The 18143-nt window shown below is 38.1% G+C and overlaps 1 protein-coding gene and 1 pseudogene across 2 annotated transcripts in view; both read right to left on the bottom strand.

The window, feature by feature from the left end:
- The window catches only part of LOC143735398 (uncharacterized), a 154632-nt pseudogene that overhangs the window by 58254 nt on the left and 78235 nt on the right, over window positions 1–18143 (bottom strand). Inside the window, exons 43-45 of the transcript XR_013203164.1 lie at window positions 2232–2402; window positions 1868–2038; window positions 1471–1644 (exon numbers count right to left, since the gene is read on the bottom strand). The product of XR_013203164.1 is annotated as an uncharacterized LOC143735398 (transcript). The remainder of the gene's footprint in view (window positions 1–1470; window positions 1645–1867; window positions 2039–2231; window positions 2403–18143) is intronic.
- LOC143735404 (NACHT, LRR and PYD domains-containing protein 3-like) overlaps window positions 4315–18143 on the bottom strand; it is a 38898-nt gene continuing 25069 nt past the window's right edge. The window contains exons 10-11 of the mRNA XM_077225520.1: window positions 6248–6443; window positions 4315–6149 (exon numbers count right to left, since the gene is read on the bottom strand). Of these exons, the coding sequence (XP_077081635.1) occupies window positions 4315–6149; window positions 6248–6443 (2031 nt within the window). The remainder of the gene's footprint in view (window positions 6150–6247; window positions 6444–18143) is intronic.

Here is an 18143-nt window from a genome sequence, read left to right as displayed (position 1 = left end):
CAAGGTAGAGCCAAAAACCTAGGACTAGATCACAAAAGTAGATTTTTGAAATATTTAAAGCTGCAGTCTGCAGTTTTTCCTCTTTGTCGCCATCTCTGTTCGAAATCTGCAATTGCAGTCATCCGCGGCATTATCAACTTTACTTGAGTTGTACCTCGGCATGGCACAGCGCGGATGAATCCAATGTTTTGAGGAGAATGTGCAGCTGTCAATCACCGCGCGGTGTGGATACTGGCATTCACAATCACAGATTCTACTTTTTGGAAGTATGACCAACATAAGAATTTTCACCCTAAAATGTAATCTGAACAAGTAAGTAACATCCACTTTTGTTCTTCTGACCAACTAAGGGGAAAAAAACCATTGCAGTAAATCGCGCTGATTAAATCTAACGATCGCTTATATCACGTCAAACCGTGCAAATTATACTTTGTTCTCAAATTGTTCATGTTAACAACATCAGCATCGCGTGATTACATTTAAAGCCCTTCAGATATTTATCCTTGTTTTCGCATGGGCCCGGTTGCAGTCTCTTTTTCCAAACTCTCAGTCCAAAGTCTTTTGCATTTTACAACGGGTGAATCTTTAGTTGTCACTGGTGATTGTCGTTTGAACCTTTCTGGATCCGCCATCAAATTAATATGTTTAATTAAATCAAGTGCTGTGAGAAAAGGCTATAAATCTCCACCTCCAACATCCTCAATCGTAATATAGCCTACTAGCCGAGACTCTTCTTTATGTGTACTGATGTGACGTAATGACGCAAAGACATGCTTGAATTTCCCGCGGAAATCCACCAGTACCACTGGAATTAAAAACATTATTACAAGCTTACTGTTTTGAATTCACGCTAAGGCAAGCAGATAGTTTATAGTTTTGAACACTGGCTGGTTATGTACTTGCTCAAAAAATTATTTTGGATAATTTTTAACCCAAAAAAGTTACGGACTGGTCCTTTAATGAAGATTCGATTGACAGCGGTGGTCCTAGAGGCAAAGTTCCTCAGAATGAGGAGTTCTACCATATGGTATGAATAAGGTGGGAGTGCACAAAAAATAGAATAATATACGATCCTTTACTCAAATATATAAGACACTTGAGGCTGCGACAAATGGTTTAGGAGTTATTAAACATTAAGTACTTTTGCTTGCTGTAGCGCCACCATCAGGCAGATTGGGGTGAGCCTTGGTGATGATGTAGATGGGGTGGGTATTACCATACCTCAAAGTTTCAAGTCTCTTCAATTTACAGTTTGGTCTGTCTGATCAATTTTAGGTGAGAATGCCTGATCCTTGGAAATTTTAACAATTACAATAGGGTTTCACCGCTTCGTACTTGAACCTCTAAAAATGACAAAAAAGCGATAATATCCCAATCTAAGCTATGCATACAATTATACAACTAATAGCTTGGCTACTCCTTTTATACATCAATGTGATATTTTAATTATTTTTTTTTAGATTTACTTACTTCAGCTTTACCAGTCTGCACTCTATATTTGCAAACAGAGACGAGATGATCTTCATTCCTGAGTCTCTGAGAATACTGCGACCTAAATCCATCTCTTTCAGATTTGAAGGATTTAAATTTAAAGCTGCAGCTAAAGCATTACAATCTTCTTCTGTTACCTTGGTGTTATTCAGACTGTATAAAGAGAAAACTAAGTGTCAGTACCTTAGTAAAGATGTTAGTCCGATACTACTTTTACTGTTACGTTTATTACATATACTACTGTAAGCGACCATTGATAATGATGATGCAATTACAAAAGAAATATAATTTGTTCAGCACTCATCATTTTCACATAATAAATAAAATACAAGTTTAAAGCACTTGAACTTGTCATCGTATCAACGATACAACTTACATCAGTCTGTTGAGTTTACAGTGTTTATCCTCCAGTACAGGAACAAGTTTCTTCAATGCTGAATGTCCCAGTTGACATTCATTCAGAATCAGCTCTCTCATGAGTAACAGGTTTTTACCCAGAACATTAGTCAGATTCTGACAGACTTTCTCTGCTTCAGGATTCAAAAACCTGCAGAATGGAAATTGAACCAAATTTAAATCAGTTCGCAACTAAGCTTGATGTAGCATTTGATTCTAATGAAAAAAAGTCTGAAATGGTTAATCTTGAATTTTTTTTTTTATTGAAATATTTCAGTGCTACAGTACTTTCATTAATTAATTTGCCTACATATCATTTATTTTGCATTATTTCATAATGTCACCTTATTGTTAGTTTACAGTCTGGTTTCTGTGGTACATCAAGGAGATGCTTGACTCCTGATTGTCCAGGATCATTTCCTGTGAGATCCAGCTCTATCAGGTGTGAAGGGTTTGATCTCAGAGCTGAAGCCAGAGCTTTATAACCTTCTTCTGTGATTCTGCAGTTTGAGAGTCTACAGAAAAAGATTTCAATCAAACATTGATCACTGAATTTAGAGACAAACGAAATGCCCAGTTTTAGACACAGAAAGTCTAGAGTCTAAGATTAATATGTTAGACATTAAATTACCTGAGTTTCTCCAGTTTACAGTTCTCTTTCAGTCCATCAGAGAGCAACCTCACTCCTGAATCCTTAAGATTATTATTGCTCAGGTCAAGATCCTTCAGACTGCTGGAGTCTGAACTGAGAACTGAAGCCAGATCTGAACAACATTCCTCTGCTACCACACACTGGCTGAGTCTGAAAAATAAATGTCAATGTATTTGACTCAAACCAGCTTCACCAGCGTGAGGGGCATGCTAGCAGACAATAGCTAGGACCTCTTGAGGCCAAAGGAGTGAGGTTTACTGCACAGCTCTTACTGTTTGGCCTCTGTTATAGTCTCATTGTTTGTCTCTCACACGTCTCATGATTGGTTAACATATAGCTAGCTGGATATCACGATCTTTCCTGATTCTTAAAACTCTTTTTATTTTAACCTTGCCACAAAATGTTTTCCTATGTAATAAATCACGTATTTTCTACAATATAGAAAAAGCAGGGCAGATAGATTTACAACTAGGTAATGCAAATTTTAATTCCTAGGTTTCATGAATTCATTATGGCGAACTACCATTAACTGTCAAACTGAAGGAGATGCAAATTAAGCATATTTGTTTCTGAAACAAAGTAGATAGTAAAGTGGTAACCAAATTATTAGTTATTACAATTTAGATTAACTCTCTCTTTCTTAGCATTATTCCTGCTAATTTGCAGGGTCCGCTTTGATTTGGCACAGATTTTACGTCGGAAGCCCTCCCTGTCACAAACTGAGAGTGCTAGGACACATTCACAATCACACACACACTGACACTACGACAATTTGGCATATCCAATCCACCTTACCTGCATGTCTTTAGACATGTATAAAATTTATATTAACAAACTGATAATATTAAAATACATTATTTATACACAGACTTTGTTAGGTATATCTAAATCACACCTTTTGTCTGCTGTCACGTAACTTACCTCAGTATCTCCAGTTTACACTTTACACTCTTCAGTCCAGAGCAGAGATGAATTACTCCTGAACTCTGTAGATTATTATTGTTCATATTCAGCTCTTCCAGATTGTTATCTGATTCGAGAGCTTTGGCCAGACTTGAACAGCTTTTGTCTGATAAGTCACAATCGTTTAAACTACAAGAAATTTAGAATACAAAGAAAAATTGAATACCAACAATGGATTTGCTATACAAATATAAAAAAAAAATCAATTTATTAATTTTATACAAACGATAAATATACGAAAGTAATATTAAGAGATCAAATTCAGTATACTCCCTAAAGATGATGCATACTATATAAATTTAATTTTAAAGATGTTTCAACCTCTACAAAAAAAAATTTGTTTGAAACATAGAATTTCCTTGGTGCTTAAAAATAGTTTAAACATTTTTAACTATCTTAATAATCAATAATGGTTATAGATAACCATAACAATTGTAAATTAATATGATTAAATAACATTCATAGTGTAGCGCACATACTCTTTATAATCGTTTTTAAAATTGCTGTTTTATTTTGCACTGGCATTCATAGGTTTAATGTGGGGAGTTTCAAAGACCGGGCGAGGAACTAGAGAGTGAGTTAGGCTGTTGCGCCTGTGTTATATTTGTTCTGCATTACGATTAAAAGTTCAGAAACAGAACCAGGGCCCAGTGTCCTGCAGAGTTTAGCTCCAACCTTAATTAAAACATCTGAACCAACTAATCAAGCTCTTCAGAATTACTTGAAAAGCACAAGATGGAGCAGATTGGATATAAACTTTGTAGGGCAGTGGGCCTTCAGGAGCCGGTTTGAAGACCTCTGCTTTAAATTACTTACAGAGCTTTTTTGGAGAGTTTCACAACTTCCAACAGTCTAAAGAGACACTCGTCTGATTTCTTGAATTTCTGAAGCTCAAACTCCTCCAGCTCCTCCTCTGATGTCAACAACACAAAGGCCACAGCAGACCACTGGGCAGGTGAAAGATCGGCAGAGGAGAGACTTCCTTTGCTAAGTTGAGTCTGAATCTCTTTTACCAGAGTTTGATCATTCAGCTCAATCAGACAGTAGAACAGATTGATGGATCTCTCTGGAGACAGATTTTTATCTAATTTCTCCTTTATGTACTGAACTATTTCCTTTTTGCTCTGGTCATTGTCATCTTGCTGTGTCAACAGTCCTCGTAAGAGTGGACGATTTGTCTGAAGTGACAGACCGAGGAGGAAGCGAAGGAAAAGGTCCAGGTGTCCAGTTTCACTCTCGAGCGCCTTGTCCACTGCAGTCTTGAGCAAATCAATCATGGCTTCATTTTTGTTTTCCTGTTCTGTACACTCTTTAACAAACACACTTTTCTTGTAGGTGTCTTGAAACAGATGTGCATAAAGGGCTGCAACAAACTCTTGAATGCTCAAGTGAACAAAGCAGAAAGTGGTCCCAAGAATGATCCCTCTTTCCTCCTTAAAGATCTGAGTACACATGCCTGAATACACTGATGCTTTAGAGACATCAATACCACAGTCTTCAAGGTCTGTGTCATAGAAGAGCAGGTTGTTTCTTTCCAGCTGATGAAATGCCAGTTTCCCCAGTGAAAGGATGGCATCTTTATCCCAGGAAACATCAGGTGCGTATTTTCCATCATACTTTCTTCTGCTCTGCTGGATCTGAAAGCGTAGAAAGTTTGTATACATTTGTGTCAGAGTCTTGGGAGTGTCTTCAGTATTTGATTCCTGCAGTGTTTTAGAGGCTTCATCAGACTGATTGTCATTATTTCTTTTCTCTTCCAAAATGTTCTGAAGAACTGTGGCGGAAATCCAGCAGAAGACTGGGATGTAGCACATGATAAAGAGACTCTTTGATTGTTTAACATTGTCAATGATTTCATTGGCCAGATCCACATCCGTGAATCTTTTCCTGAAGTATTCCTCCTTCTTTAGTGCATCATTGAATCCTTGTACTTCTGTCACGCGGTCGATACATTCAGGAGGAATCTTAATGGCAGCTGCTGGTCTGGTGGTGATCCAGATGAGAGCAGAAGGAAGCAGATTTCCCTTGATGAGGTTCGTCAGGAGAACATCCAGAGAGGCTGGTGACGATACATCACGCCACGTCTCATTGCCATCAAAGTTTAGAGGAAGGCGACATTCATCCAATCCATCAAGGATGAACAGGACTTTGAATTTATTGTTTCTTGCAAGGTTCAGTCCTTTTATCTCTGGGAAAAACTGACTTATAAGACTTGTGAAGCTTTGTTTTTCTTTCTCCTTTAAGTTAATCTCTCGAAATGCAAGAGGAAATATGAAAGTAATATCCTGATTTTCTTTTCCTTCAGCCCAATCCACAATAAACTTTTGCACAGAGATGGATTTTCCGATGCCAGCAACTCCTTTTGTCAGTACAGTTCTGATCTCCTTGTCTTGTTCAGGTGCTTCAAACAAATGTTTGCATTCAACTGGTATCTCTTGTGATTCTTGCCGCCTGGCAGCAGCCTGAATCTGTCTTACTTCATGTTCTGTATTGACTTGTTTACTCGCACCCTGAGTCATATAGAGATCAGTGTAGATGTTATTCAGAAGCTTGGAGTCACCGTGCTTTGCAATTCCTTCAGATACAGATTCATACTTCTTCTTCAGGTTTGATTTTAGCGGTCGCTGATGAATGAGGACCAGCTCATCTAACACACAAACGAGAACATAAAACAGATATGCATCATTTTCTCTTGTACATTTTATAAGTGAAAATGACAGATTGTTATGCCCATGAAACTCTTACCTTGTAGAGCATCTGCAGCATCAACATACTTCATATCTCTTAGGAAGTAGAGTGTCATATCAAGAGCTGCTTCTTTGACATCACACATTTCCTCTGTAAAATCCAGCACAAAGTATTGGGTGTTCCCTTTATTTAACATTTTCTTAAACTTTTCCAGCTCATTCTTCAGAAATATGATTATTTTGTTCTCAAGATCCTGAAAACAAAGCAAGAAAAAATATGGTTCAACCAAGTAACCAAATCCTATACGCTTTGTTATATACATTTAAAACCTGTTGTAGTAATAAATAAATTTACTTGTAGTACAAATTACAGGCAAGCAACAGTAAAATGCACTAATTTAGTTTGACAATATTGAACATATGTAAGGTAAAGTGGTGGTGAATACAAAAACACAAACAGCAGGTCCGGTTCCAGAATCAAATCAATGAGGGTGCTTCTAAAATGAATGAGGCTGCTCTGGTAAAGTGCAGATGAAGGCTGAGCAACGGCTCCACCATAGCATTGTAGGCTACAGAGGGACAGTTACGAATATTTACAAGTCATCACTTTTACCAATAATTGGAAAATAAATTTCAATAATATTTTACTATAAATATTTTTCTGTTAATCTATTAGTCTCCCTTTACATTGTTTTTTGGATCAATGTCCCATTACATCGACATATGTGTTTTTATGTCATGTCCTGCTGAGAACCAAAAAAAAGCTTTAGGTTATATTTAGGTTAGCTTTTTTTTAGGTCATTACATTGTTTCGAGCATTAGAAAGAAATGGATTAAAGATCTATAAACTGTATCTAATTTGCATATTAATGAGTTTTTTAGGCAACATGTAATGAAAAAAGATGTGTAATAATGGAAATAATAATTGAGAATATTTTTATAAGATTATCTCATTATTTCATAAAAATGCCAGACCTAAAACTGTGACGTGTCAGGGAAATTCACTAAAATATGATGAGGCAATACATCTATCCCTGGATCTCAGGAGAATATTTCTGTCTCGTGCAGAGTGATTTCAGCATTTATATGTTTGCAGCACGCAATTGGCCGTCGGTTCTCTGAGCAGTATGAAAAACAATAGTTTTAATCAATGATTATATAGACTGTAGCCTCGAAAACTATGGAGCTTATAATATGACAGAATGATTTGAATTTGAATTGTGTAAATTTAAATTATTGAAAAGTGTAATCTGACTAAATTGAATATTAGCCTATATATTAGACTCACTTAGTGCCTGTTCTTTTTGCACCCTGCACTTAGCCGTGTTGTGTGAAGGCATTGTTGTATCTTCAGTTAATCACTTTTCGTAATTACTGTTATGCTTTCTGCTTTGGTGAGTTTGAGTAAACACTATATTGCCATTTAAATAGTCTCTTGAGCCATACACTGCCTTGGAATGATTTTATGCATTGTATCATTGTCTTGTGTCTTGTGAACTAGTCATTCAGCTTTTGACCAATAGTGATTTGGCATGTCAAATCCCACACCTGGTGGGCCTCAGTATTTTGTGTGTGTGTGTGTGTGTGTGTGTGTGTGTGTGTGTGTGTGTGTGTGTGTGTGTGTGTGTGTGTGTGTGTGTGTGTGTGTGTGTGTGTGTGGGTATGTGTGTGTGTGTGTGTGTGTGTGTGTGTGTGTGTGTGTGTGTGTGTGTGTGTGTGTGTGTGTGTGTGTGGTCTGGTGGTGCGAAGGTCAGCTGCCTGCACTTTGCTGGTTGTCACTATATTTTTTATCGCCTCCTTTGGATGGTGAGGTTGTCAGGTGAGTAGCATCTGCCTGCAAAAACGGAGGCTGCATTTTCAGGACCCCACTTCTAGGACCGCATTTCTAGGACCCTAGGTTTTTAGTGACAACGCCACCTACCGAATTAGAGGACCAGCGAAGATGGATGACATTCAGAGTGTGAGTATCAAATGCGAATCAATTTTTATTTGTTTAACTTTAAAAACAATTGTGATGCATTTCATTGGAAATTTCATTGGTGATTTGCTAAACAGTCTTGAATGCATAGCCATCATATATGGCCTCTAATGCTGGAAAATGAATTGTTAGCACGTTCATTTAACGGAACTGTTGCATGATAAGCCTGTGTTGACTTATTTACAGCACAATAAACTGTAGCATGTCCGTTCTGAAAGCTTGTTAATTACTCATTGTTTTTCCATTTTAATTCAGTTAAAATAATCTTAATGTTTTCACTGTCACATGCTCACAGTCAGCCTGTTTAACGTTACCCACAATACATGTTATGTGTACGTCTCTTCATTTTGACATGGTTTTATAAAGTTGGATGAGACAAATACATTTTAATAGTCAGACATATCAGAGAGGCCATTATAATTATTGACTGTTAAAATCCCACGTGTTAGATTGTGTCATTTAGATTGAAGTTCTGTCTATGTGGTTCACGTCATGATCAAATTTGTTTTTGTGTGTGTTCAAGTTCAGTTGTTATATATTATTTTGTAAAATATTTTGTGTGTTCAAGTTCAGGTGTTATATATTATTTTGTAACATACACAATCTTAAATCTACCCCCAGAGTCATCCTTGACTTCCCTCTGTACTTGAAAATGTGGTCCATCTATAGTGACTGAAAAGACTATAACATGATTCCTTGTTCATTTTACTTGAGTTATTATAGTATGCTACTTAGACCCAATAATTTCTCAACATTCCTAGGAACCTGGTTTAATTGCAATAAAGAAAGTTGTATTTGGGTGTAATAAAACTTGGAAAAAAAAAAACTAATGTAGTTAAAACTGGGTGGAAATACTGCCTTGGTGGCACTTTTTTCGGTCCTCCAAAACTAGGGTCCTGGAAATGCGTTCCTGGGACTGCGGTTCTCCGACTCGGTAGGTGGCGCTTTCACAAAAAACTAGGGTCCTAGAAATGCGGTCCTAGAAGTGGGGTCCTGAAAATGCAGCCTCCGGGGCTGCAGACAGATAATATTGTGTCAGGTAGGGGAGGGGGGCCCATGAGCTTCAGTGCCCAGGGGGTACTAATCCAGCCTTGACTAAGATCAAACTTATTTAAAAAAAATGAACACTTAAAATTAAATCATTAGACTTCATGAGGAGGCGGGTTTTATGACCTATACTGGGACCAGCCACCGGGGGTGATCGAGACGCTTTGGCTTCACTTTTCAGCACTTGTGCGGCACACTTGGCACTCTACGAGGCACCTCTATGCGTTGAAGTGGAACCTATTCGTTGACTGGTGTTCTTCTCACGAGGAGAACCACCGAACTTGCACGATCAGAGCCTTGCTTTCCTTCCTGCAAGATGGGTTGGAGCAAAGGCTGTCTCCCTCCACCCTTAAAGTGTATGTTGCCGCTATCACCGCACATCACGATGCAGTTGAAGGTAAGTTGGAAAAGCTGATTTCTAACATTATTCTCTCAACAGACACTTACATCGATAGTCTGGAGTATAATTTATTTGCTTTTGGTGTACTGTGGAGTGGCTAAAACTGTTTTTAATGGCAGGCTAGCAGATACCGTTGAATCGTGCTAGCCTAGCACAGGCGAACTATGCAACTGGAAGGACTGGATGAAATTATTTGAAAACTGTCTCCACTGATAAATAACACCCAGGCTAACTTGGAAATGAGGTCTGATGTCCAAAATCCTGAACCACCCCTTTAATAATATAATACAATTCAACATGTATACATCCCACATTTCATTGTGCAGTTAATATTACTAGGCTAACATTACAGTAAATCCATATGGTAAATGGTGGGAATTTGAAGACGGAAAAGCCTTCTGACTAAATCGTTGCGCACAGTGTTTCTCCTTTTTGTCAGCGCTGTTTCATCTGCCTTTAAACTGGTTTAAATCACTGAGACATGTGTTCTTCGCTGAATTCAAACGCTTCTCACTGGATCTCGTGACCGAGACCGATCAGAGTAAATGCATCTGCTCTAGTGAGCTTGCGCTGCGCTGCTGTTTGGACTTTGAGCCGAGCAGATAAATGGTCCGTGTGGCGTGTAGTTCAAATGAGTTGCGTTCCGCTTTTGGCGCATAAACATTATCGAACATTTATCGTACTCTTGATATCGTTTTATCGAGAAAAAATCATATCGCGATAAGTATCGTTATCGTTTTATCGCCCAGCCCTAACTGCAGTGCAGCCTAAATGCTCAGTTCGACCTCTACTCTTCCCTGTGGATGAACTGTGACCTACTTTCTGTATGATCTGAATTTCCGCGTTTGAAGTTCCAAACTAATTTCTTCTTCATTTTGAAAACTTGAATCTGTATTTTTGAAAACTGGATATTTGCAGTCTAAGAATTCAGAAAAAAAACCCCAGCTGTTTGAAAATACGTCTATAAAATTCAGCCATAAAAACATTTCAGTTTGTTAAATTTAAAATGTTCAATGTTCGTTTAAAGAAATCAAATTCAGGACTATTTAAAATTCCACATAATATTCAATTTTGTTAGATTACACTTGTAAATAATTCAAATTTACACAATTCAAATTCAAATCATTTTGTCATATTATAAGCTCCATAGAAAACGAGCAAGGACTGCTACAGTCAGCAAAAAAGCTGTTGCTTTGTCAGTTCATCACGATCTCACAAAGTTCTGTTGTAATAAATGAAGCTGTCAACAATGCACAATTAATCTCTTACTTACATCGTGTCTACACTTTGTTAATGAGAGGTTTTGCGATCCTGCTTAACTCAGCACTGAATAAAAATTTGGAGTTTTGAGAGGTGAGTGGATTCTGACTACCTAAACACCTCTGATTGGCCATTTTGTTAATGAGATCAACAACAATGTATGTGATTGGCTACATTAATTACTGCGGCAAAAACAGGCTTGTTTGAGATGAGCAAAATCTGCGCAGAACCGATCACCAGTGATCAGTGCATCAGTTGCTCCAAAGAGTATAGAAGAACAAGAGGCGAAACTCGGATGCTTTTTTGGTAACAGCCACTGGGTGGCGCTTCGGTAGCGCGGCCGCCATTTTGGAGTGAAAATTCCAACTGGAGTTACTGGACAACAGCACAGATAACAGTTTATCCAAACATTAAATACACATTTGAGGTAGTTTTTTCTTGCTTTATTGAGTATTTCCCTTTTATGCAACTTTATAAATTTACAACTATTATTTACCAACTCCACTATGCCTGAAATATATTTTGTACGTTTTAATCCCCTGGATCATGCTAAACATAATGATCTTATAGAACATGATGGACAGTGGCTGTGTTTTTTTGTTGCATAGTCTTGCTTTAACGGTCATTAATATAAGATAGTACTGAAAAAAAAAAACAGTTGACTGTAAATCTATTCTATTGCTGTTTCATAGCCTATTTATTGTCCAACATTCCAATTATCTGATATAGCATGTCCTTTACTTAATTTTATATGTTGGTATTAATTCAGTGTTTGTAATGCTAATACTAAAGGTTTTGTGGAAAAAGTAAAAAACTTGTCTAAGTCTGTGAAATAAACTGTTAAAAGGGATTTGATGATCACTAGTCTATTGTACGTTATTCTGTGTTGTCATTATTCAGTTTGGATTTGATCTTTAATGTACTTAAAGAAAAAATATAAAAAATATATATATAATTTACAAAGTAGCTGATATTGCTATAGCGACAGCAAAAAGCTAGTGGATAGTGATGGGAAGTCCGGCTCAAAGAATCGTCTTTTAGAGCGGCTCGTTCGCGAACGACACATACACACTAGTGGACTGCCGAGTCGCTTTCACCCCAAAATGGCGGAAGCGTAGCGCTGCTGCTGGGCGCTGGTGTTGCAATGGAACGTTCTATTGGCTTTCACTTCTTGTCAATATACGTTCTTTGGTTGCTCTCCACCGACTGCGCTGATCAAAAGCATGATGGGAAATGACTTGCTGACGACACCGCTTAATGTTGATTGGTTTAAACAACCGTGATGTATTGTTCTCTTTTAAAATGTTTGATTTTAAAACTCGGATATCATGTTTTATGTGTATAGGCCTATGTTATGTGTGAATATTCCCAAACTCTCGGACAGTGCGATCTCTATGGGTTATGCAATGTAATTTTATTATATAGGCCTAGGCCCTAATGTGGGACACTGCCTAATGTGGGACACCTAAGCTCTAGTGTTTGTAGGTCCCCCACAAATACATGAATGACAGTGAAACTATGGGTAGGGGTAGGCAAGTTCGGTCCTAGAGAGCCGCTGTCCTGCAGAATTTAGTTCCAACCCTAAATCAAACACTCCTGAACAAGCTAATCAATATCTTCAGAATTACTAAGGCTATAGACAGGTGAGGTTTTTTTCAGTGTTGGAGCCAAACTCTGCAGGACAGCGGCTCTCTAGGACCGAACTTGCCTACCCCTGGGTTAGACAAAGCTATGGTGTCATGTGATCAAAATCACATGACCTATCAAATGTCCAATCATATTTGAGGGTGGAGCAATCATCAAACAGGAGACACCTTGCGAAAACCATATGAAGGTTAAAGGCAGGGTAGGTAGAAATCCCCAAAAATACTTATTTTCCAAATTTGTTTAAACTGTCTTTATATGTCAATGCATAATTAAAATGTAAGTACTCTGGAAAAGAAATTATAAAAATCGAGTGTCTGTAGTCATCTCAGGACTGCAATAAACACAGCTCATTATTCAATTAACTCCCACCCCCTCCCTTCTCGGCTCCTTCCAAAGCCACGCCCCCAAAACACGAACGCGCGATCCCGGCCGTTCGCTCAGCTGGAAGAGTCGGACGCGTTTACCAGGGCCGAGCAGAGAGGAGTGCAGTGCATGTAGTGACATGTCAGAATCACAAGTTATAAAATAACTAACTTTATCAGTATGAATGTAACAATTAACATGGCTGTTAGTACTCACTATCAAGCTTGCAAATCGAAACTGGTAAAGTTTAAAATATTTTACTAGCTCGTAACGGAATCAAACTCAATAAGGCAAAGCTATAAATAGCTTAATTGATACACGTTTGCCATTACTATCAGTTACACTGTGATGAAGGTGAATTTGTAAGATTCATAAAATAAGATTGTTTCAGATAAACTGAGTAACATACACTCAAACACCTTCTCAACTGCATTGCAGACACAAGATAATCTAACACACTCACACACAACATATATTGTATAACACATACAGATACAACATAAAGACATAGTAGGGCTGGGCGATATGGCCTAAAAAAAAATCCCTGATTTTTTCACAAAAAATCTGATTTACGATTTAAATCGATTTTTTTCTCTACGTACTTAAAATCAATCTGCAGATGACAAAGAAATTGTTCAAAACAAGTTTTAACTTTATTTTGTTTTAATATTCCCTTCTGGGATTTGATCTCCATTAAAGTGCAATCAGAAACAACAAGCCAAAAAGACAAGAGGACAGGCCCTGTCTTTGTAAACAATGAAAATGTAACATAAAATAAAATGGCTGGATTGGGATTGGGGGGAATGTGTAAAAAAAACAAAAAATTTGCATCACAATAAGTGTATTGTGATAGTCAAATGATTTGGTAACTAAACATAATTTTATTAAGTTTACTGGTTTGCTACTGTTTTTATTATTGCTTAACACAAATTTCACAATTTCAATTCAATTCTTGTGATTTGATTCTGATCTTGATTCAACATAAATTCCTTTGGATAAATAGGTACGTAGTAGCTACGTACTACTACCTAAGAACTATCGTATATACTACTATCTAAAAGTAGATACGTTAATGTGTTAATTGTTCTCCCAAAAAAAAAAATCACCTAATGCTGTAAACATACAGAGAGCCCTGTCAGCTGGTATTATTAAAGGTTAAAACTAACTCAAATTAAATATAATGCGTTTTTTATTTTATAATGCGTCTAACTAACATGCGTGCTATGGGTCATTAAAAGCCATCCTGAGGTAAATATAACGTTACGTGGCATATGTTGTTCTCCAGCTGTTTTATGGACATCTTTCCGCGGTTGAAAAACACTGATCGATCGATTTTATTACATCTCGGTAAGTTTGTAGTAAAGAGTAACAGATGTTTGGTTCACGTGCCGCTTGAACTGAGATCTGTCAGCGTTCTTTCACGTCACATTTACAAGCGCCAAAACGGTGTTTATTGTTTGAATTTTGTAATAAAACTGACAGAATCTGAGAGCTGAGAATCTGTTTCATATCGATAGTAACCTGCTCTGTCTTGTCTGTCGGTGTCAGTGTTCTCTTTGCTTCGCGATTTTTCTCTGCGCGAGAAAATGGATGTGTGTCGTGAGAGCGTTTAAAAAGTGACAGAATTGCGTCTCTCACAGTGAACTCGTGAGAGTTGGCGGCCCTGCAGATTCAGCTTGTAAATGTTTTCGGCGGGTGTGCTTCTGCTGCCGCGGTCTTGCACATTTGCCATGTTGTTTGTGTATCTCTATCATGGCAAGCGCTGAGCCCGGTCGGAACTACGGGAGCCCAGATGGGAGCGTCGGCGGTTGTTAAAGAAAAAAACGATTTTCATTTAAAAAATCGGCGTAAACTACACATTCGAGTTAATCGATAAAATCGATTTATCGCCCAGCCCTAAGACATAGGTAAACATATGTAGAGCATATAACAACAAACCAAACGTGAAAAAATGGAGCAGGTAGAGTTCACGGTGAACAGGAACAAAGTTTAGGCAGAGGGTAAAGCAAGGTAGCCTATACAAATAGATCCCCTACACTTTTTAACCTAAATTTGGCGAAATTAAACAAAACAGCTTTCAACTGCAGATAGGCCTATTGCTTATTTATCGGCTCAACCCTGGCTCACTAACAGTAACGTTATACCAGTCGACACCAAAGTTACACTGTCATAGCTAAGCCAGTGTAACGTTAGTTATGCTATGTAACGTTAGGTAGCTATATTAGGTAGCTACGTGTGCTAGTGATACATGCTTCATTAAAAAATAAATGCAATCAAAATGAAAACAGCAAGATTACCTGTCCAGCAGAAATAAAGCCATCATGGAGTCACTTTTCAGCCCCTTGAGATCCCTCAGTAGTCGCCACCGCTGGAAAGCCACGCCGATATTGACTCTCGTACGATTTCTTTATTTATCCAAAGACTTTTTGTTCATAGCCTTTTCAAATACTGTCTTCCTTTTTTTTACTTGTTTGACTTCGCTGCCTCTATATGCAGGTAACGTTACTGAGAATATTGACTGTTCTTTCTCTGCCATAATTGTTATTACTAGCTTACGTGCCTCTTCAAACGGGTGCGCGCATTTGGGCTGCTCCTGTATCTGCAGAGGTGGTATCCATGGTAGCGAGGGAGAGTGACAGTCGCCCCAGCCAATCATTTCTTTCGTCCCGAATGGAATAATGAGCTGTGTTTATTACAGTCCTGAGAGAACTACAGACACTCGATTTTTATAATTTCTTTTCCAGAGCACTTACATTTTAATTATGCATTGATATATAAAGACAGTTTAAACAAATTTGGGGGAAAAAATTCTACCTACCCTGCCTTTAATGACATAGAGTTTTGACAACTTTGATGTTAAGGAGTTAAATAGATTTTAAACAAAGCAATCCTGCTACTTTTTAGCCTAATATGCTTATGAAATGTTTTTCCATCAAAAAATAGTGTAACTTTATGTGTATAAACTATATATTTTATATTTTTATCAAATTTCCTAGTGTCCCACATTAGGAAATGTGGTTTCCAAATCCGGGACAGCATGATCAGCCTAATGTGGGACAGTACTTCAATGAGTCAAAAATGTGTGGTGCTCAGTCCTCACCGCATTGGATTGTGGGAAATAGTGCTTCAACAATAGGCTTGTTTAAGATGCGCCTTGCCTCGCCTGAAATGTAGTCGAGAGAAGGCGGTTGCAGTGAGCGGAGTAGTGAAAAAAGCGCAGGCAAGCCGGACAGATCTCTCTTCTCGCAGTGGATCAGACACCTGTGAGATCAAAGGCGGATATCGCGGGATTCACGCCCATGCACAGTAACAGTAGGCTTGTTTGAGATGCGCCTTGCCTCGCCTGAAATGTAGTCGAGAGTAGGTGGCTGCAGTGAGAGGAGGAGTGAAAAAAGCGCAGCTAAGCCGGACAGTTCTCTCTTCTCGCAGTGGATCTGACACCTGCGAGATTACTGATGTATATCGCGAGATTCTCGTGCACAGTGTTGCTAATAAACTGGATGTAATTAAGTTCTGTTGCTTTTATATGAAAATAAATAAAATGAACAAGACACCCAAAGTACTTTTTATTTAATTCCATTCCAAATAAGTGTTTATCAATCATTTTTTCTTTAATACATAGATGGTGAGTTTAAACTAGAAATTACTTTAGAGCTTTCTCATTTCTGCTTATTTCATCCTAGTTTTAGGGCGGTTTTCTTAATTTTTTTAAAATTAATCATTACTTGAACAAAACATATTAAAATATTAAGACAAAACTATATAGATGAATTTTAAAATGAAATGAAATTATAATAATTAGATAAATTATATAGGTATATTATTTTTTATTAAAATATATTATTTAGGCATTAACTCAATTGAATGTGTTTTACAGCCAGGTGTTTTAATAATTTGTGGCATTGTTGTAAACTGTAAGGATGAGATGGTAATTTGGTGGATGATTTAAAAATAATCGTTAATCATCTGTAGGTAGCGTATTCATTTGAATGTAATCATAACGGTCGCCTGAGGGCGCGCAACGACCACGTCATCTGTGAGCTTGAGAGTTTCTAACAATTTGAATGGATGAATTTCCAAAGCTGGCACGGAGGTATATATAATTACAAAATAAAGTCATTATGATTGTTATTGTTGTTAATATTATTTTATAAAGTAAGTAGCATAAGATAAAAGGAGTTTTATCACTACGTGTGACGAAGCCGTTTCTGCGTCATCGACATTATATCAGGCTTGTTTAAGATTAGCAAAATCTGCGCAGAACCGATCACCGGTGATCAGCGCGTAAAGCATGCCGGTTAGAAATGTGTCCCGAGTGCGGTCCGCCTTGCTCTGATGTCATGCTGGCGTGTGTCAAAAAGCTCTCGCGAGCGCAAGGCGCACGTGTCGGATTCTGCAGTCGCGCGCAGTTGCTCTCCACCGACTGCGCTGATATAAAGCATGATGGGAAAAGACTTGCTGACGACACAGCTTAATGTTGATTGGTTTAAACAACCGTGATGTATTGTTCTCTTTTAAAATGTTTGATTTTAAAACTCGGATATCATGTTTTATATGTTATGTGTGAATATTCCCAAAATCTCGGACAGTGCGATCTCTATGGGTTATGCAATGTCATTTTATTATATATGTAAAAAAACACATAGCCTATGCCTGTATTAAAGAAAAAATGATTGATAAACACTTATTTGGAATGGAATTAAATAACAAGTAGGCTACTTGGGTGTCTTGTTCATTATATTTATTTTCACATAAAAGCAACAGAATTTAAACTACATCCAGTTTATTAGCAACACTGTGCACGAGTGTGAATCCCGCGATATCCATCATTGATCTCGCAGGTGTCAGATCCACTGCGAAGCGAGAACTGTCCGGCTTGGCTCCGCTTTTTTCACTCCTCCTTTTACTGCAGCCGCCTACTCTCGCCGATATTTAGGGCGAGGCAAGGCGCATCTCAAACAAGCCTATCGCCACCCCCTTAAACATGACGCAGAACAAAACGGACTGTGATTGGATGCGTTGCATGTCAATCAAACGTCCTCTTGGGCGGTCATTGGCCAGGAAGTGCTGTGATGATCAGTATTCTGCCATGACCATCAGTCTGAAGGTTTTGCTACGCGAGACTACGTGAGATCCAGCTCTCCGATGCACATTAGGCTTGTTTGAGATGCGCCTTGCCTCGCCTTAAATGTATTCGACAGTAGGCGGCTGCAGTGAGGGGAGGAGTGAAAAAAGCGCAGGCAAGCCGGACAGTTCTCG

This window comes from Siphateles boraxobius, unplaced genomic scaffold, assembly GCF_051911475.1.
Source record: "Siphateles boraxobius isolate OS27281-9 unplaced genomic scaffold, OSU_SipBor_1 13, whole genome shotgun sequence".
In the NCBI taxonomy this organism is placed as follows: Eukaryota; Metazoa; Chordata; class Actinopteri; order Cypriniformes; family Leuciscidae; genus Siphateles; species Siphateles boraxobius.
The sequence above is the reverse complement of the archived record's forward strand: the minus strand, read 5'-3'. Positions and strand labels throughout refer to the sequence as shown.